This window comes from Lepisma saccharinum, chromosome 28 (genome assembly GCF_977018435.1).
Source record: "Lepisma saccharinum chromosome 28, izLepSacc3.1, whole genome shotgun sequence".
NCBI classification, from domain to species: domain Eukaryota; kingdom Metazoa; phylum Arthropoda; class Insecta; order Zygentoma; family Lepismatidae; genus Lepisma; species Lepisma saccharinum.
In genome coordinates this window covers 27,412,723-27,435,247 of record NC_139256.1, presented here as the reverse complement: position 1 = coordinate 27,435,247, position 22,525 = coordinate 27,412,723, and the positions used below count along the sequence as shown (strand labels likewise).

At 37.5% G+C, this 22,525-nt stretch overlaps 1 protein-coding gene across 1 annotated transcript in view; it reads left to right on the top strand.

Annotated features, from left to right (window-relative positions):
* Nucleotides 1-22,525, top strand: part of rsh (Rap GTPase activating protein radish) — a 666,322-nt gene that overhangs the window by 565,866 nt on the left and 77,931 nt on the right. The window contains exons 9-10 of the mRNA XM_083113954.1: nt 8,505-8,735; nt 12,699-12,854. Of these exons, the coding sequence (XP_082970080.1) occupies nt 8,505-8,735; nt 12,699-12,854 (387 nt within the window). The remainder of the gene's footprint in view (nt 1-8,504; nt 8,736-12,698; nt 12,855-22,525) is intronic.

Sequence of the window (22,525 nt, the reverse complement as noted above, 5' to 3'; positions counted from 1 at the left end):
TATTAAAAGTTTCATCCACATTTTTTGAACAGTAATTCCATACACACTCATATCTAGACCCACACCCCTTACACTTCCGTTTCTGTTAAATAGATACAGGGTGTTCCTGTGACTTTCATTCAAACAGGCAGAGTGGATGGAGACTGATCCTAGTACAAATATGAGATGAGGAAACCCGATTCGGAAATGTGTCGTGAAAAAGTTATAAGCCAAAACTAGTTAGGGCTGCCTATCACAGAGGAATAAAAGGTAACTGGAATATGTACTCCTCTCGATATAATAAATAATAATGATGATAATAATAATAATAATAATAATAATAAAACCTGAACGTCCCTCTTGAGTAGAGCCAGAACCTTATTTCTGATTACATAAGCGTGACTATTTGTTTCAAAATAAGGGCAACAATTAATTTAAGTTACTGCCACATAACGGAATGTTTGTTTTTAAGTCCACTTTATGCACAGTAAGGCTAATCGAGACTGAACTTACAGTTTAAAGTGGGATCCATCTCGAGTTATTGAAATATCTTGTTTGTAACAACTCTTTCTGAAACAAAAAGGTCCACTTATACAATCAAAATTAAGACTCTGGCGCTAATCACGCCCCTGCCGTGATGTGATAGAACTTTCAGAAATCAAATGCTTGAAAGGACGAGTTACAGTACATTACAAAATCATATAGAAAATGTACGACGTCAGGGGGTTCTGAGCCGGCTCCCGTGGCGGAGTGGTTAGCATATCGCGCTTTGACGCCAAGGGTCCCGGGTTCGAATCCCGGCCTGGGCATGGATGTTTGCAAGTGTCCATTCATCAGTTTTACCATATCATCACTCATCTCCATCTTCGCAAATTAGCCAAAAGTGGCACAAGAAGCGAAGTAAAATGAAGTAAATCAATCAATCAATCAATCGGGGGTTCTGAGTTTGAATCCCGGTCTAGTCATGAGTGTTCTTCGTCAGTCCCCAGTCCCCCTTCATCAATTTCATCATATCAACACCCATTCTCATCACCGCGATTAGCCAAAAGTGGTGAAGAAACGAAGTAAAATAAGCAAAACCAATTAACAGTTTGTCTCTGGAATCTATCGAGCAAAGAAGGTAGCGCATAACAGTAGAGACGGGGAGAGAGCGAGTGGGCAAAGTCAGGCAGTTCATCCTTCTGCAAACGGTTGGTCGCTACGTCCTCGTTTTCTCCTCCATGCACTTACTTCCCCTCTCACGCGTTCTCATTAATTTTCTTGTTTTTCTGTTATTCTGTTATTCTGAGGCCGCGGTGGCTCAGTCGGTAACGCGTCTGACTACCATGCTCAAGGTCCCGGGTTCGATCCCCGGCCGGTTCAAATCCGGGAACTTTTCTAACGGTGAAAGCGGCCCCGGCGCCCACCCAGCGTCGAATAACATGGGTACCTGGGGGAAACCCTGGGGGGTAAAGGCGGTCAGGGGCGTGATGCTGATCACATCACCCCCACTCACGACCGGATCAAGAAAGTGTGGGGCGTTACCCCTACACCCCCTATACGCCTTCATGGCGTGGTGCTATGCACAGGGGAACACTTTACTTTACTTTTACTTTACGTTTTTCTGTTATTCTCTTCCTTTTCGGATTGGACACAACCTCTCACACATGCTCATTTGCGTAGTTGGTTAGTGTATCGGACTTTCAGTAAAATCAGGCCTCTCTTAGGTTCAATCCCCCACCACCACCGGCAAGATGAAAGTTGTTCAGCTTATTACTAGAGAAGACGTGTTCTCTCGAAAAAACATCTATAAATAAAAACAGTAGCCAATGAAAATGTCCAATTAACATTGCATATCACCACTACTCGAAGTTGGAGATGGTATCGACATATCTGTCCGTATGTAACCCTGCGATTGGAGCGTAGTGCTGACCACATCACCTCCTCAAATGGTCGATTAATTTCCACTACCTCCAAATCCCCCCCCCCCCCCCATATGCTTTCACGGCATGTTTCAATGTAATATCATCTAAATTGTGTCCATTGTGCTCTCCAAAAGTCATTTTAATCCAGCGCCATTGCTGTAAGACACAACACTGCATACAGATTCCCAAAATTCCACGGACTTTACTGTATTATACTACCAACAATAGATTGCAGAATCGGCGCTGTTATACTTGTGCTTTACGGCACAAATGGCAACCAACACGAGTGGCAAAGATTGAGGTGGATGATTTCCACTAAAAGAATATGTCCTGTTCTAGAAAAAGTTCCATAAGAAAGGCGGTGACTGCATCAACAAATAGACGCTCAAGCCATAACAAATTTGTGACAAACATGTTTTATTCTTTTTAGCAGCCAATCGAAACTTACTTTCTGAGTAGCCCTCGTATTTGCAACAGGTTTCATTTCATCCATACACATGTTAATCACAATAAGGAAGAATTGACATAGAATTGATGAAAGACCACACACAAACGTCCATGCTTGGACCAGGATTAAACCTGGAACCGCTTGCTACGAGGTTCTCTGTACTCGTCCACGGAGACTACAAATTCCTCCTTTTTCATTTTACTTAAAAGCAAAGAAATTGCTCTCTCCCGCTAAGTTTTAGAAACCTTAGATATTCAATAGTACAATAGCTGTTGTAGCGCCATCTTGTAATGCTACAAACATTATTCTTACTAAAGGGAACAGCGGAAGAATACAATAGAATGCAAGCCATATTACACTTCACGAAAACAATCCGCCATTAGAGCAAGGATTTATTACCTTGTCGTAGATTCCCTTTGTGCCTCCTTGAACAAAGCTTTCGGTTCCTTTGATCCTACAGCGGCCATTTTGTGTACGCAGGAGAGGCTTTACGTACTATCCTGCTCTCCTCCTTCCTGTTTTAAAACAACATTTATTACGAAAGGTAATAATGAGAACGTGAGAGAGGAAAAAATAACAAATAAAATAGAAAGCATGGTGAGAGAGAGAGAGAAAAAACACTGAGCTCACAGATGAAATTATAAAGAGAGGAGCAGAAAGATTATGGCATAAACAATTGCACTAATTAGAGAGAGAAAGAATGAATAAACTTGAGGTCTGCAACAAAAGCAACGTTAACCTTTGACCACCATTCTTAACGTGCATGTATATGGCTAATGAGTACAGAATTGGGCCGCGGGCTAAGAATAAATTAATCTCAGTTGTAATTGTGATACTTTTTGCTGGGAAGATTTCAGAAAGGGGAAAAAAGCGTTAATGATATTTTATATATTTTTATTTCATTCCGTAATATGCTGATTTTGCGGGAATTGATGAACGAGAGCATAAGTACCATTTCTGTCTCTCTATCGTCCAAAATTCCAAATGAAAACATTGGAAGTGCCCAATATGTATGTAATGAAATGTACAAATGAAACAGCAGAGAACTCGAGATACTTTTAACAAAAAAAACTCTAAATTAAACCATTGAGACGGTTGCATTATCAAGTACATAAAATGAAAATAACAAGAGTTCTGTTATCATTGTATCATCATGAACACAAAATGAACACATTGATATTGCTGCCATCCTTGCATCGTTAGGTACACAAAATGAAAACGTGAAGAATTCCACCATCCTTTAATCAGATACACAACATGAAAACGTTAACAGTACCTTCCAGAAACTTGCATTGTAAAGTACATAAATTTTAAACTATAAATTCTACCATCCTTCCATAATCAGGTGAACAAAATGAAAACATTGTGATCGTTGCCTTGACCGCATAACATTAAAATAATAAACACTACCATCCTTGTATCACAAAGTACACAAAATTAAAATATTGAAGATGCTGCCATGCTTTACATTTATTACTCACATGCTTTTATAATCATCATAGGATACACAAAATGAAACATTTTGTATTATTGAACGCTTAAAAAATTAAAACAATTAATGCTTTTATCCTTGTATCAGCAGGTACACAAAGTGAAAACGCTGAGAGTGTTACCTTCATAGCATCATGAAGTACACATAAAATTATACCAAGTAATACTGACATCCTGCATTGCATCATCAGTTCCACGAAATGAAAACACCGAGAGTGCTACATTGATATGCACCCACTTAATGTACCAATTTCAGTGTTTTATATGTTACATGTCTATGGCGTCATAATTTGTTTTGTTCAATTGGGTAGTCTCTTATGGTTATGGACTAACCTTAATACATTTGAGTGTGGGTTGCTAGGTAAGATATATTATGAATGTAAAAGTTTGATGTAAGTGATTTTGAAAAGTAAATGTCTTAATGGTAAATTTCTTATATCCGCAAGACGGCTGAAATTTGCTAGTTGATTTAATTTGAATATTCGTACTTACGTATTCTGCATTGAGAAACATTGTTGAAGGTGGCATTTCGCTTATTTCACGGAAATAAGCTCTATTTGCGATATATCGAGTAAGTTTTCTTAGTTTCTTTATGCCTTCGGTAACACGCAAAGTGGCGGTCACAGTTTCAATACCGTACTCGGGATGCAGTGTTTCCACTCCACTGCACCCAAAAATACCTACGTAGCACCACAAACCATTGACGCATAGCCCCACGAACCATTTCCGGTAAGGTTAGGTTAGGTTGGGTCACGTTTATGTTACAATAGTTAAAAATTGGTTTAGAAAAAAATGCGTAGCCCCACACACCATTCTCGCATAGCGCCACGAACCATTCACACATAGCCCCACAAACCATTTGCGGAAACGTACCTTCTTCAGTTACAAAAACACGTTTTTGGAAACACTGACTGGCATTGACCGTGATTACGTCATCACACACAGTCAACATCCGGCTGGAAGGAACTGGATGCAACAGCTTTCGTGCATCTGTCACACATTTATATCGAAAAATAGATGATTTACCGACAAAATTCAATGAACGATGCGAAAAAACACTTCCCCGAAATTCCACAACTATAAAGAAACTGCATTTGGTAAGTAATTTCTCCTGTAAATTTGAAGAAATCCGTCTTGCGGATATGAGTAATTTACCGTGTTAATTTGTGTACTCGAAGAACAATTTTGCTCCTAATACAGTTTTCTTTGTAGCAAGAGGTTTAATTTCGAATTCAAGTGTGGGATTAACATCAAATGACATGTACAGGTATTTTAATGTGTGAGAGTTAGAAAATTTTACGTAAACATATCCGTACTTGTTTAACTCATCCTGATGGCTTCATAGTACGCTGATTAGTCTCATGTTCGCCGTAGTGGATTAATAGTAAGTAGATCCACTGAGTATAAAACGGGAACGTAACAACCTTTCTTCCATCATCGAGTGCACGTAAATTAAACCAAGTAATATTGCCATCCTTGCATTCTATCATCAGTTCCACAAAATGAAAAAAACCAAGAGTGCTACCTTTGTTGCATCATCAGTTGCACATAAAAGTATACCAAGTAATACTGTCATCCTTGCATTGCATCATCAGTTCCACAAAATGAAAACACCGAGAGTGTGCTACCTTCGTTGCATCATCGAGTGCACATAAAATTAAAAGAATTAAATCTGCCATCCTTGCATCATCAGACTGTTCCATAAAATGAAAACACTGAGAGTTCTATCTTTCTTACAGCATCATGCACATACAATTGAAACAATTAATGCTGGAATCTCTTCATCACCAGGTATGCAAATTGAAAACATTGAGATTGCTCCGATGCTTGAATTTTTAAGTATATAAAATTTAATCTATAAATGCTACCATCTTCATATAATCAAAAATACATTGAGCCATTCTAAGGTCCAAGTAACCTACTTCTCTGTATGTTTAACTACAGACTATGCTGCATATGCTCCCAGTAATTGTGGTAAAAATTTCACTTTGTGTGTGTTCTTACCACTTTTCTCGTCTGTATTGGAATTAAGATTCAGAAATGAATATAAGAATGAAATCCCATCAACAGATTGAAGAATATAGGCATAACGTCCTCATTCGCTCTTCTCGGAAGAACTGGTATTCTCCACAACTTCTCGAATCGTTCTTGTTCCTTGTACCCACGAAGGACATGCAAACAAACATAGAATAAAAGCAGGCAGAAATAGAATAGGGAAACCAGAAAGCTTCCAATTAAAAGTTCTCTTGTTATTAGACAAGATGGAAGCTATTTTCCACGCAACACCCTCAAAGACTTTGAACCACATATAGTCGGAACCTTTGATGAAGGTTTGTGGTGGTAAGCTCTTTGAAGTCCTGCTTGAGGTCACCCGACTAATCTAAGGCTGCCTCGTCCGGGGTTTCCTAATTACAAGGCACGGTCTCCAAGACTTCAGAGGAACATATTTTCAGTGTTAACCCTCCCCCTTCACTCCCCCGTTGTTTCATTCGACCCTATGTGCCTAATTATTAAAGTAGTGGTTGTCGTATACAATGCGATGGTACGATTTTGATGGCAGAAAGTCCTAAGTTTTGTATTTTATATTTAATAGAGCTTTTCTGCCTCTTTTGGCTAATCGCGACGAAGAGGATGACTAATGATTGAATGAAAATAATGAAGGGACACTCAAAAATAACACTAATACCCAGGCCAGGACTTGAAGCCAGGAACTTCAGTGATCAAATGTCGACCCCTTAACTCACTCGGGCACCTAGCCGGTGACAGTCCTGAAGAATAGAAAGATTATACAGAGATAGAAGTCCCAGGTTTGAATCCTGGACAAGGTTTGGTTGTATCATCCTTTTCATGTGTTTGGCATCGTCAACATCGCGATTAACCCGATATACAGAAAAACGACCTGAAATAATAGAAATAAATATCACTTTCCAAGCTTCGTCCCTACACAGAACAAGTAATAGAGGTAAAGGTACAGGGGCGTACCGAAGGGGACATAGGGGTCAGCATACCCAGTTTGCTTAATTTTCTTCAAGAAATATGGCAATATTATAAATTATTATTTTCTCCCATTTATAACTACATTAAAAATATTTCTTTCAGGAGTCGATCCCTGCCCTTAAAAATGTCTGGGTGAGTCCGTGAGTTGATGTATTGCGATCTATTATCTATTCATATTGCCTGAATACATGAATACATGCAACTGTTCCCAATCTTTCTATTTTTTAAAAAAAATGACACAGTAAGCAGTTGGAATTTTTTACTTGATCATAGAAACTGGTAACTGGTTCAGTTTACTTTTTTTGCGTATTAGTATGATGTAAGCGAAACTACCTGTTCGAATTGTTCTCTGTATCCAATGAAACAAGCACGGATACATCCTCAAGACTTTTATTTTGTGTGTAAAGCTTCATTTTGTTAACCCGAAGAAATATGCATATTTTTATTCTGTGAAACAAATACATTTTTATTTTGTGTACCCAAAGAAACCATCAAAGTACATTTTGTATACCCAAAGAAAGAAGCACAGCTTCATTTTGTGTACATGGTGAAACAAGGAAATTGTTATTTTATAATGTGTCCCATAAAGCAAACAAATTTTCATTTTCTGTGCCCAAGTAAAATTTCATTTTGTGTACGAGAAGAAATTAACAAAGCTCATTTTGTGTACAGGATTAAACAAATATATATATTTTTTATGAAAAACTCAATATGCTTACCAAGGCAGAAATTTATTTTATAAAACATAAACTAAACGTAACGTTTCAACCTTCTAGCAAGGTCTTCTTCAGACTCTGCACCAAGTACAAATGTAACAAGGTACAAAACAGGACGTGTATATACGAGTATATCGTCCTGTTTTGTACCTTGTTACATTTGTACTTGGTGCAGAGTCTGAAGAAGACCTTGCTAGAAGGTTGAAACGTTACGTTTAGTTTATGTTTTATAATAAAATAAATTTCTGCCTTGGTCAGCATATTGAGTTTTTCATATCATGGAAACAAGGCTTAATTGTGTTATAATATTTTTTATGTATCGGATGGACAGCGGCGGCGATTGGGGTTCCAGAACTGGGGCGGGGGGGGGAGGCAAGGGGACAGTTTACTTTCCCTTTGTACATAAGATTTAGCATAGTGCGGGGCAAAAGTGACTAAAACTGGGGGCAAGTGCCCCCTACGCATCCCCTAATCGCCACCACTGCCGATGGAACAACTAAATTCTTATCTTGTGTGCTTAATTTTCTACACCAGAAGATACCAGCAAATTTTCATTTATGTACCCTGTAGAAATAAGCAAGGAGTCAATAAACCCTCTAGCCTTCTTAAACCCGAAGGTTTATGTCTTCAGCAACGCATGTCTTCCATCTGTCCCTCTTCAAGGCGAGATCAATCCAATCTTTTCCATCCTTACCGATTTCCTTTAGGTCCATCTTCGTCTTGGCCTTCCTACAGGTCACTTACCGCCAGATTTGCCAACAATAATCCTGTAAACTTTCCTCTCCCATTCGTGCCACATGGCCTGATCACCCAAGTCTGCTTTAATTGATAAGTAAAGGGTTAAGTAGCATAACGTATGTACACCATCAGGCTATTTGCGGCGAGGAAGTGGGAGATGGTGTATTTCAATGCTTTTAAAGATCTACATATGGTTAGCAATCATCAATATTGACAAATTTTATTTTCCAGACGGGGTTCTTGGCGTCCAATTGGTCACATGCGACCGTCGAGTCCTCTATTGGATTCCGTACGAGACCAATTCGAAGACTACGATGTCCTTGCCAAAGACTTCACCAAGTGGTTCCTTAACACTGAGGACAGCCTCCACAGCATCCTGTTCGACGTAACGTTCCTCGTCGGACAGAGCAAGCAGAAAATAAAGTTTGTAGGCGTCCGCGCCATTTTGGGAGTCAGGAGTAGGTGAGTTTTGCCATATTTGCAATTTTATTTTTGAATTCTAGTTGTTTTAAGACACTTATCTACCTCTAGAGAACTGAGAAAATGGATGCTAGAAATCAGTGTCGGGTACGGACGATTCCTTGCAGTAACGTTACCATATAAGTTATTGGAAATTGGAGACACAAGAATAATTTGTATGGGGTTTACTTCTGTTCGGGGTGGCCGACCCCCGTGGCGGAGTGGTTAGCACATCGCGCTACGACGCCAGAGGTCTGTGGTTCGAATCCCGGCCTGGGTATGGATATTTGTGAGTGTCCATTCATCAATTTCATCATATCATCCCCATCTTCGCAAATTAGCCAAACGTGGCACAAGAAGCGAAGTAAAATAAAGAGAATCAATCAAATCTGCTCGGGGTGGATCGATCAACTAGTCAGAGTCGATAGGAACCCTTTGCGTCAAACAACATCACTATGCCTCTGTGCTTAGAAAGCAATTTATGTCGCGTTTATATATATATATATATATATATATATATATATATATATGATAAAAGGAAGGAGGGCCACAACGGCAAAATAAAGAGGAGAGAGGAAACACTCACCGGACAGAAAAAAATTCAAATTTTCGTGATGGTATGTCACATCTTCAGGAGTAGAGACGTTGTAGTACTTGGTGACAAGAAGGAAGAGTAAGCATGACCTGCAGTGTTGCCAGGTCCCGACAAAAAAAGTGTTGACAGTGCCACAAAAAAACAAAAAAATATATAAATGGTTCTTTCGCCAGGCTTGTCGAAAACTGTGAGTGGTGGGGGGGGCGTTGGTTGGGGAAAGGTGGTGGTGAGGGTGAGGATAGGGGATGAGGGGCGTTACTGGGTGGCCTTGTTCAGGCCTGGGGGTGACATACCATCACGAAAATTTGAATTTTTTTCTGTGTCCGGTGAGTGATTCCTCTCTCCTCTTTCACTTTATATATATATATATATATATATATATATATATATATATATATATATAATATGTATATAAATAAATAAATATATAAAATATGTATGTATATATATATATATATTGACACATGTGCTGGCCAAGCTTTGTATTAGCTTCTTGTAGTTTCTGAGTCACCAATAGTTGACATGGACAAACAGACGGACCGACACAGCCATCTCATAGGGTACTTTTCCAGCCTTTGCAGTATCCTAAAATGAGTGGTCTAATTATAAAAATAGATCGTTTTGTTTCTTCCTCAAAAATACATTCACCTTCATTATCCTTACTGCTTCAACGTTTCTTCAATGAGATAACATCATAGAGACCGCCAGAATAAAAGCAAAGGGACTTAATCTTTCTTCCACAGACAGCTCTAAAGGGTAGATCTATTCTTTAGTCTTTATCTCTGATGAATTTCCTTCCGTGCGCGAATAATCTTCCTTCCTTTTGGGCATCTGATGACCTTTTGGAAACAGCAATGGGTCAAGATGCCACTCACAGATTGCCACCTTGTTCTAAAATCGTAGATGGCTTAAAAATTCTCAGAGCGAGAAGAAAAACATTTCACACAAAACACTTTGTGTGTCCATTCACTCCATTTAAAGATATCTCGTGAACGACTACAGTTGGAAAACAAGCTTTGAACGGTTGGCTTTTTTTTTCTTATGTACGTTTCAATCGATGCCAGTGATATTTCGCAACGATTTCAAACGCAACAAGATTAAATTGTATCTAAAGGATATACAACCACACACAAAAAGTGTTGAAGCTATATTTTTGGTTCATGCCACACTTTTCTTTATTTTTTTGCGTAGATCTTTCGTAAGGACCATTGTAGACCAAGACGACGACTACGACTTCTTCTTCTTCTTCCTCCTCCTCCTCCTCCTCCTCTTCCTCCTCCTCCTCCTCCTCCTCTTCCTCCTCCTCCTCCTCCTGCAGGTGTGGGTAACTAAAGCCCGTTATGCGACTACAAAAAATGACCATTCCATCGGCGATATGGTCTTCCTATTTTTTTTTCTCTTCCTTACCTGTAATTTAATAATAAAAAAAGGTAAAGTGTTCCCCTGTGCATAGCACCACGCCATGAAGGCGTATAGGGGGTGTGGGGGTAACGCCCCACACTTTCTTGATCCGGTCGTGATCCGGTCCGGTAATTTAATAATTTTCGAGTCAATCCTCAGAAAATGTTGATTCTACTTTAACTGGTATTTTTTCATTTCTACTACCATTGCTTCCACCTTTCATTTATTTCAGATTTCGTCACTTATAATTTTAATTTGTAAGGTTACTCCACTTAAAGACCCTAAAAATCTCATTTGTGAACAATTTATTCTAGTTTTATCATGTTGACAAATAGTCCAACGTTCATAGAAGAGCCGGTTTTGAAATTATGTTATGGTATATGATTTGAATTTCTTTCTTTATTTGTTTTCCAAAATTTCGTTCTTAGTAGACTAAGACTGAACTATATTAGTCAACACTAATTTAGTATTTCCCCTTTTTCACTATTGCATTATTTCAAATATAATCGTTTTCTCATCCGTTACTTATATTTTGAATGTATTAAATGGAATATGTATGTGGAGATAAGTTTGAAATAACGTTACTTAATATGCATTTAATTGTTTGTGATATCACTACTGTGAAGACTCAGAGAATTGCAAAGAATTTTACTGAAGTCTGTTTTATTTTCTAAAATTGGCAGTTCAAGGTCAAGGTCGTGACCTTGCGTTTCTTTCCTTCACTATTTTTCTCTGCGGAAAATAACAATGCGCAGCAGGGTTGCCAGTGGCTTAACACTCCCACTAGATATTTGGTTTGTAGTCTCATAATCCTGAACGTAATCAAATAAAAGATAAATGTCAAGTTCGTTTCTTCCTTAATTATTTATAAATAAACTATTAATATTATATTATTCCCATCCAGTTGATGATATTTGTTAGTCTTGGGTGTCTTGTCTTCCCCTCTTGCTACTTCCTTATTTTAGAGTATCTTATCATATCGACATCTGCTCTGAGTATCCTGATTTGAGTCCTGCTCGAAATACAACTTTACAAAACTTCTTCTTCTTCTTTCTCCTCTTCCTCCTCTTGCAGGTCTCATTGTCGTATTTAATTTAACAGGTCCTTTGTCTGTAGTTCGACCACCGGCATTAGAGCAATCGACATAGCAATCTCTATTTCACTTCCCACAACGACTAAAGTCCGAATGTCTTTCTCTATCTCCCAAGCCCGACCCTGTGGCCGAGTGGTTAGCACATCGCGCTGCGACGCCAAGGGTCCCGGGTTCGAATCCCGGTCGGGCTTGGTTGTTTGTGAATGTCCATTCATCAATTTCATCATTTCATCACTCATCCACATCTTCGCAAATTAGCCAAGAGGCACAAAACGCGAAGTAAAATAAACTAAATCAAATCAAAAAAAATCAAATCTATCTCCCATATGCATAGTTCATGAGCGACAATCGGCATTCGAGGAAGAACAAAATCATGCTATATCCATGCATGAAAATGGTGTGGCAAAGAACAAAATGATGGCGGAAGAAAGAGACTCATTGAAAGTGATCCGGATTTTTAAATATTAACCCAACTACGTGGTTGGTAGAGCATTGGAAGATTATCCAAACGGCCCTGCTACAGGATCTAAGCCTTAGTGTGACTTGCATAACGGTGTATGTGTGTGTGTGTGAACTAGAAAAGTAACAAATGAACAACGATTCCTCGCAATGTTTACAGGTTGCTCGGTATGGTGGTACTGTATTTATTTATCTATTTTTGTCAATATCTCAGCCTATACTTGAATTTTGCAACTACACCTTGGTCACATCACCCTGGTAGCATAATCAACTACATGTATAAATTTGAGCCCGATCAGAGCACTTTTTTAAGTTCCTCGCTTTGCTGTTGAGAAACCTTGGTTCCTCTTAACGTAGGGTTAAACAGGTGTGTATGTGTGTATATTTCTATCACCATTTTTTTTCTTACCTCCAACAGGGTCTTCCAAGAAATGTTGTACGGCATAACAGCTGGATTCGGTTCGCCTCAAGTTCCCGTAGCTGAACTATTAGCCAGAGCTGTTCCTTCGCTTCCGAGCCCACAGAAGCCGAAGAGTAGCAACTTCCTTCAGGTTCCCGATTTAGAAACGCCTAGGTAGGTATCCCACTTTAATTGTTACATCTCTTTTAATATACAAGAGCCTTGCTTGCCTATTATGTACATTAGATTTTCAAAATGGAAAAAAAATCGACGCCACGATTTTTAAGGTGAAGTTATATAAGTTGACCTTGAAATGTTATTTTTGTTATTTACAACTAAGATTTTCACAAATGTGAGAGCATGAATTCCTAGATAATGTTATTTGCAATCAAAGTTACCATTTCAGCTGACAGTATTGCGTAGAAAATGGTCGACTATCCTTTTAAAATATTTTTCTCCTTACTGAAAATCTTAGCAAATAAAAATCAAGGTCAAATGATACAATGTCACCTTATGTGTCTGTAACGAAATACAAGATAAATTAACAGTAATACAGCTACAATACATTCGCCTTGCTTTATGATAAGAACTAAATGTCCCAACCTCCCATTATATGACCTAACAGGCACAATTCAAACATTTTAATTAATGTTATTCTGCACATATCGAGGTCGTACTTCGAGAAAATATTGAAATGACTATAATTTGTGTATCTTAATTAACTACAATGAATTAATTCGTAAATTATTTTCTTAGAGATGAATAGCTAGTTGAATAGATTTTGGAGAAGCTTTTGCATTGGAGAAAAACAAGTGTGATTTGAACAATATCTTAACGTGGACAACAGAGAATCTTAAGTACTTGTCATTAACTATTCTTGAAATATGAGTAAAACCCAGAATTGAATGTGCTAATGATAAATCATAAGCAATATGTTAGTTTCTTGAAAACATAATCTAAGTGTAATAAATCTCTGAGAACCACGTGTCGTAAAATTTGATATAATGTTGCGGAGTATTAATTGCTATAACTGCTCAGTTGATATGTGTGGAAAAATTAAATGTCCACAACCTGAACAACTTTGATATGGTGAAAACACCATTGTTGCTCCTTGAAAATCGTCAAAGAAGTAGATGAAAAAATGTATAACGTTTGTGATCTCAACTCCCATAATTGGGAATCGTATTAAATATGAAATGAGATTTTTATGACATACAAGTAGAAGTGTTAGGAATCGTTAGAAAATGCCAGGACGTTTGGAAGTGATCATTTGATGTGACAATAGTCATTCCAAACAGTAATCAATGCCAAAATATCATAGAAAGTAATCAAAATCAATCGTCGCTTTGGCAACAGATCTGACAATCTGAAAATGAAAGCGCGAGGCGAAAATTTAACTTGCTATGAACAGAATTTAAACTTTTTTATTCAATAGTAAATAAAATTGATAAAGTACAAGATGATTATCCTCATACTTTTCTAATCCAAGAAAAATCAAACAATTTATGTCCATTCTAATCAAACATTTCCGAAGAAACAAAACAATTGTTAAGGTTGACTTTTATTTCATTAATTTTTAACTCATTCTGTACTCATTTTTTGTTCACAGTTCACGTGTAACATATATTGTATCACTTGCTGATAACCACTGATCTAATACCATAAATACAGAATAACAATAAATTGTAACATATTTTAGAAACAATGAAAAATGATTGAAATACAGGACAAGCACTAACTTTTTGTTCAGTATGGTACGGACATTATTTAACAATCCTCTCGTAATTAAACAGGAGAAACGCTTATAAATTTTGATTGGCCACTTAGCCTTAATTATCATTTCACATGAATAGTTTACTAAATTTCAGTTCTGAGTAATAATCATATTGGAACACAACCGTAAGTACTAAATATTTAGATATTTTTTTCAGAATTGTAACTGCTTAATCCAACTAATTCTAAATTATAGGCAAAAGTTTTCGCAACGAATAGATTATAAAATATGTTTTAATTTCCTATTTCTCTTTCAGTGCTCTCTGGATATTAAAGTAAGAGAAATAATTGAGTAGACCGCCTAAACCAATCATGCTATTTCTGTAGTGTTTATATATAATTACACACAAACCGTGCCCACCTATCATAATTTATACAAATTGCTTTCTTTGTGTATAGAACCTGCAATTGCATTACTTTGCAATTTGTTTTAAAACGTTCCTTGCTTATTGCCTGTAGATGGTTGATATAAGAGTTTATTGATGTATTGAATGATAAACAATAAGAGTAGCATAAGCAGATGAAATTCTCATACGTTCACTTGTATCCTATCTCACTATTTGCTAGTGTAGACCACTTAAACTTGTAATTTTTTTGTTTTAGGATTTTTGTTTATAACATTATGCGTTTATTAGTATTATTATATGATCTCTTGAAACAAAAAGATTTTAATTAATAGTTGCCAGTTACTGCTTGTACTAAGCACTAGAGAGCTCATACGTAAATATAATTTTGAGAATTACAAAATTCGCAGATTTTGTAAAACAAAATTCAATATATAAATAAAAAATACTTCCGCTTCTTCATATATTTTTCAGCAGCTTCGCAAATATCTTGTTTGATAAATCTATTCGTCTTCAAAATATTTATATCTGAAGGTACTCTGTTGATATTTAAAATTTAAACCAAAATCACTACCTACAATTATTACCGAACTGAAAATGAGTTTTTAGATATCATAGAAAATTAAAAATCGACTTGCACTCTGGGTTCATTTTCTCTCAATCTTCTTACACAGCTTTTAAAGTTGAAAATGGAAATTTGATAAAGTTCAAGAATTATGAAAAAACTACTCAATATATTTTCTATTCACAATTTTTTTTTGCAAGTGTGACTATGACGATGCAAATTTAAAAACAAATTCAATCCAAATATTAGAAATTCTTACAAAACATGAACAATTTTTATATTTTGATATATTAGGGTTTTAGCAAGGCTCATTGGATATCAGTAGTAAAAAGTTTTAGTATTGAACTTATGAATATTATTAGTTTAATGTCATTGGTTGGTACATGCGTCGAAACTCTAATCTGAAATAATGTTTATTACTATATTTTAATTAGAACTTCTAATTTACTGAATTATTAGTGAAAACAAATATAAACTTTATTGGTAAAATTATAATTCGAAGAATATCACTGTAGTAATGTGATTTAGCAAATTCTAGATTAGATATATTCTGCAGTGATGAATTTAAACTTCTAATGATCTTGTATTAGAAAGTCATTTAAATTAACTTTTATGTCACTAATATGTCAGAACTAATATGTCAGAACTAATATGTGCTCATGTACCAATCACTTTTATCAACTTTAATTGTTTTTTTAAAAAACACTTCAGTGTAGTTTGTAATTTATTTCTTGTTGCGTTCGCTCTAAAATGTATATTTCTCCTTCTTTCCTGTGTATGCACAATCTTGTGGAATGTTGATGTTTCACGATACTGCTTTTTGCATTTTGTGCGAGTCGCTCCAAGAACACTGTCTCGCATAGATTAGCTTGTTGTCTTGCATTCTGTGTGCGTGTGTGTGTGTGGGCTCTGCTAAGCATGCGTTTGTCATAGCTACTCACATTATCGTGTCACTTAGTATGTTAGCTTTAGAGAACTATTAGCGAATAGTTTGTACACACAATTAGAATTTAGTAGAAACTCAGTTCTGAAAGACACCATTAGAACAAGAATGAAGTCGGTCCTACAAAAGAAAACTAAGTTTAATATTAATATTGGATCCCTTTATGGACGGAATTGAACATTTTTGAATTTTCAACCCATTTTTATAACAAATGGCTATAATAATAAACATACTGATATCTCAGAATCTGTTTTGAAATTAAGTATCTTCAAAACGAATAGTATGCTAATGTTCGTGATCAAATGAGCATTTTGTTAACCTAACCTATCTTGCTGCAATAAGTAAACTTAATGTAGATGAAAAACTATATTATTATGTTCTACGTACAGATAACCGAATAGATAATATTCAAAAGTATCCAAAAATATTGTTCGCAAATGAATAAATGCGACAAATAAATTAATTTTTAAACATAACATGACACTATAGATGACCGATATTAAAAATTCAAATATAAGATCAAATTTGGAAATCAGTAAACGTTAGCAGAAGTAGACAGGTAACTCAAAAGAAAATTTGAGAAAATAAAATCTATAAATAAGATTTAAATATGGGCTAAAAATTAAAACAAACCACTATTATTGATGGTGTACACAAAATACAACTTTTCTTTTCATAAGTCATTTATTGCACGTACATATGTTTTTTTTTATGAAATATGGTATCGATGATCAGGAAGAAAATCTCTCCGTCACGATTCTGATTTAGAGATTCTTAATAACACTCGCGAAGTGGGATTTTTTTGTATAAAAAGCGCTTAAGTATTGAACGTCTCTTGGAAAAGTGAGTCTTGTATACTAGAAATGCAAAAAATAATCACTTCAGGGCGAGAAGTGTGTAGAATTATTCGAGTTGGTGTTTTTTAAGTCCACTTTATGCACAGTAAGGCTAATCGGGACTGAACCTACGGTTTAAAGTGGGATCCGAACCACTGTGCCATGTGCCTCCACCGGGTATCGAACCCGGGACCCCTTGACTACAAGGCGACGACGCTACCACTGCGCCATCGGGGAGGCCCTAGAATTATTCGAGATTTCAATATACGAATTTTCAGTGCTGAAATAATATAAGTTTTGCATTTACATATATATGGCCTCAAGGTCATATTTCGTATAAATATATAAAAATATAACCCTGTGAAAAGTGGTCCCGAAATGTTTTCCTTGTTTTCTTGTGAGCGCCGCTTCATCAATTCCATCATATCATAACTAATCCTCATCGATGCGATTAGCCAAAAGTGGCAGAAAAGCGACGCTAAATAACAAAAACCAAGTCAAATAAAATCAATTATTGTCCAGTATGCTTTACCTCTGAGCAAGTACGAACAAGCCGTAAATACTCTTGAAACCCTGAGCGGATTGTAAGCTTTCAGTTCGTAACTTGATTTACCGCAAGACGGAAGAACCCTCAGTGAGGTAGAAATAGCACAGTATGTTGCAGCTACCTCCGTCCCTTCATAACATCATCTCGGCTGTGTAATTCAATAAAGCTGGGTTGTGGTTGTGTGGCATCGCTATAACATCAAGTGGAATACTGGTAGATAATATGCTCGCTTAAAACTTCTACCGCTGCAATGGTTTCTACTTTGCCACACGTAGTATAGGAACCGCAACTTGAACATCGCCAATGTCCAACTCGTGCTCCTCTACGATTCGAATATGTTATAGCTAGTCTGTGGCAGAGTGGCTAGCACAACGCGAATCCCAGTCCTGGACGTAGGTGTTCTTTATAAGAAGAGCTAGGATTTTTATCACCAAAATATGTAAAATAAAAATGCTCTTATGACCTATTTTTTTTTAAAAAATATGCACTATAATAATTTGAAAAATATGTTCTCTCAACTGAAATCTTTCAAATATCAATATTTAACATATGCTGAGATATTATCACACCATAGTTTCACTTTATGAGCCCTGAGTTACAATATTCAATGAATACTTTCTGTAAATAAATAAATAAATACTTCCTTTGTTTCCATTAGAAAAGGTGGCGTTCGCCATTTTTCTGGAAATGAATTGGGACGTGTAACTGTAAAAAAATTAATAACTTGAGTGAACATGGAAGTAAGAACAAATCCACTTCGAAAATGGTTGTATATTCATTAAAAAGTGAGAATATTCTGAATATGACCGAAAATCTATTAAAATATCACGTATAAATGGCCAAATATGCCTTAAAAAGCACCTTACTTAAATTATTTTCTTCATAATATGGATTTTTATATGTTAAAGGAACACATCACCCTTACCAAAAGAAATATGCTAAGTTATGAAAATCCTAGCCCTATTTATGAATGTCCCTTCATCAGTTTCATCAAATTATCACTAAATCATATTCTCTATTAACTAAAAGTGGAAAAGAGTGAAGTAAAATATACATGCCAATACATTATAAGTAAGCAGACTCGGTGGCTGAGCGCGTTACGTGATCGACGTTCTAACTCGATAAAGAAGTTCCCGGGTTCGAGTCCCGGCCTAAGCATGGGTGCTTATTGTGAGTGCCTCTTCATTAATTTAATCTAATCATCACTCATCCTCATCATCGCGATTAACCAAAAGTAGCAGAAATATAATGCAAGTTTTTTTTAAAATAAGTGACACGGACTTTAGTTACTTTACCTCAAAGAATACTACCAACGGAGAAACCGGGTCAGACCTGGCTTTGCCTGATTTTTCGCTGTCGCTGTTTTATCTCTGTGGAATTGGTTTGAACCTTTGTATCATGCAACCTGGATATCACTACAGCACTTCAGGTTGCATAAAAACCAGGCGTTCACTTTCACATCTGTATTATTTTCTCGTATCTTTCCCGTAAGACTTATATGACATTGCCCAATTATTTCTTTTGACGAAACCATAAGTCGCGCCAGAGTTCACAGACTAAGCGTTTCCACAGCTTGCCCTTTTCTCAGTTGTCTTTAGCTGAAACCACGCGGCTTTCAACCTCATCGTCGCGATAAACCAAAAGTAGCAGAAATATAATAAATGCTTTTTAAAAATAAGTGACACGGACTTTAGTTACTTTACCTCAAATAATACTTAGAATGCGACAATTTCGTTTAATCGCTTGGCGATGGCGGAGTGGTTAGCACAGCGTACTACGGCGCCAGAAGTCCCAGGCTCGAATCCCGACCTGGGCATAGGTGTTTTTTGTGAGTGTTTCTCCGTCAATGTCATCATATCACTTATTCTCATCTCATGGTCGCTATTCGCCAAAAGTGGCAGAAAAGCGACGCTAAATAACAAAAATAGAAAACAATCTATGTGTAATCGTTTCAGCACTTATAAGTGACGAAATTGCCTAAGACGTATTCTAGGATATAAATATAAAAGGCCGCGGTGGCTCAGTCGGTAACGCGTCTGACTTCCATGCTGTAGGTGCCGGGTTCGATCCCCTGCCGGTTCAAATCCAGGAACTTTTCTAATGTTGGAAGCGGCCCCGGCCCCCACCCAGCGTCGAATGACATGGGTATCTGGGGGAAACCCTGGGGGGTAAAGGCGGTCAGGGCCGTGATGCTGATCACATCATCACCACTCACGACCGGATCAAGAAAGTGTGGGCACCCCCTATACACCTTCATGGCGTGGTGCTAAGCACAGGGGAACACTTTACCTTTTGACGTACGGATGAATTGTTACTAACCCAAGTAATCGAAATAAACTCAGACGGCTATAATGTCCCTCGTTTTCCCCATTCTAGGCAATAGAACCAGTCGAAACGTCTTGGAGTGAAGTATAGAAGCATCTTGCCACTTTCTCTCTATATATAGGACCAGTGGCAGCGATTAGGGGGGCGACGAGGGGCAGCCCCCCCCCAATATTTTTTCCACTTTTGGCCCCGCACCATGCTAACCTTATGTACCAATAGAAATTAAACTGTCCTTGCCCCCCAACTTTTTGCACCTTGCCCCCCTAGTTTTGGAACCCAATCGGCGCCACTGTGTAGAACAGAGGGAGAGTGTTTCAAGGATTGCGAAAAGTTAAGTCCAGATACTTCCTGCTTTGTTCTTTCCATCAAAAATTAAGGTTTTGGCTATTTTTTAAAATATATCCTTCTACTTTAATGATATTAAAATAAATTTTCCAGACTTCTTATTTTTAGCCCTTCCTCTGCCATATGACAGCACAATATCCAAAGAAAGCCGCGTTGTTTAAGCTAAAGACAACAGAGAAAGGGCCAAGGTGTGTTAACGCTTAGACTGTGAACACTGGCGCGACTTATGGTTTCGTCAAGAGAAATAATTGGGCAATGTCATATAAGTCTTACGGGAAAGAAACGACAAAATAATACCGATGTGAAAGTGAACGCCTGGTGTTTATGCAACCTGAAGTGCTGTAGTGATGTCCAGGTTGCATGATACAAAGGTTCAAACCAATTCCACAGAGATAAAACAGCGACAGCGAAAAATCAGGCAAAGCCAGGGCTGACCAGCTCAGTTGGTAGAGCAATGGTACTGTCTGTAAGAGACCCGGGTTCGAGTTCTGGTAGAGCTTGCATTGTTCGCTGAAAATTGTACATAGTACATCTGTATGGCGAATCGTAAATAAATGAAACGACTGTATTGAAATCTCCCTGTAGTGCAGGCCTGGTTCACTCGCCGTACTTGTGCAAGAGCGCTCTCGTGTGAACGTGTAGACTGCAAAGCGAGCAGCGGTACTGTAGCGATGTAAGAGGGGCGGAAAGAAGGCTTCGTCGGTTGCATTCATGCAATTGGGAACCTCTCGCTATCTGATTCATGGTAACAGAACTCTATGGCAGAGAAACATTTAATTGATTGGATTGATTTAGTGTTTTAAGTCCACTTTATGCACAGTAAGGCTAATCGGGACTGGACCTACAGTTAAAAGTTGGGATCCGAACCACTATGTGCCTCCACCTGGAATCGAACCCGGGACACCTTGATTACAAGGCGAAGACAGCAGAGAAACAGGAAGTGGCTACCTGATAAGGGGAACGTCTTCCCACACAGTACGTTTTATCACTCAACGCAGGTGGGTCCTTTACTCTTTAGCTGTTTACTGGCCTTGAGGTGAATTGTGCGAGCGGAAAGCCACAAGTGCAAGCAATTAGTTCGAGCCCCATGGCCGGCGTGGAGCATACAATCCACAAGGGGGCATAACCAGCATTTTTCAGAGGTCTTAAAAAATGAGAAATGTTTGCTCCTTAGTCTGAAATACAGATGTGCTATGTAATTAATAAACAATTAATCCATATATTTGGAGACCTATAAGCAGAACATGTTCAAGGCTAAAACCAAGAATTATGAAAGGTTAATTAGAATTTCTAAAGTAATGTTTCTTTCGGTTTCCAACGATGTAACACTGGTGCAAAGGGTCATTGTATTTATTTACAGAGCTGGGTGTATTCAGTATTAAAACTTTTATTTTACGTATGAAAGTGGCAAATTTTAAATAATATAGATATATTGATTGGTTGAGATGGGTTTAGCACAAATGGGATACGAACCACCGTGCAATGTGACTCCACCTGGAATCGAACCTGGGACCCATTGATTACAGGGCGACAACGGTACCACTACACCATCGGAGAGGCCCTAATATCCATTTACATTATATGCAATAAGTCTCGCTTGTTTGCAGTGCGTAGTAGTAACGTCGTCGCCTAGTAATCAAGGGGTCCCGGGTTCGATATCCGGTGGATGCATGTAGTGGCTTGAATCCCACTTTAAACTGTAGATCTAGTCCCGATTAGCCTTCCTGTGCATAAAGTGGACTTAAAACAACAATTCAATCGTTTGTTTACATTTCATTGAAGTTTGACGCTGAAGTGAATTTACATTATTTCAAAAGATATAATATGTTAACTTAATGAATTGATGATATAATTATAATTATTTTTGATTGAAATATTTGAACACGATCTCCATATGTTAGTACGCGTACTATATTTAGAATATAATTTCAGTATCTTCGGATTTTTTAAGTATGTCAAAACAATCCATGAAGTCAGGAAAAATCAGATTAGTTGCGTAACTCGAAGCACCAGCGTCCATTCAACTGATAATAAACCTTACAAAAACAATTATTTTTATCTGGCACGGGGCGATTGTCCCAGTTGCCCCTCCCTATGGCCGGATCTGCTCAAGCTTGATGTAGTGAGCTGCTTATAAATGAAAAAGGTGCGACCAGGATTACTGTCG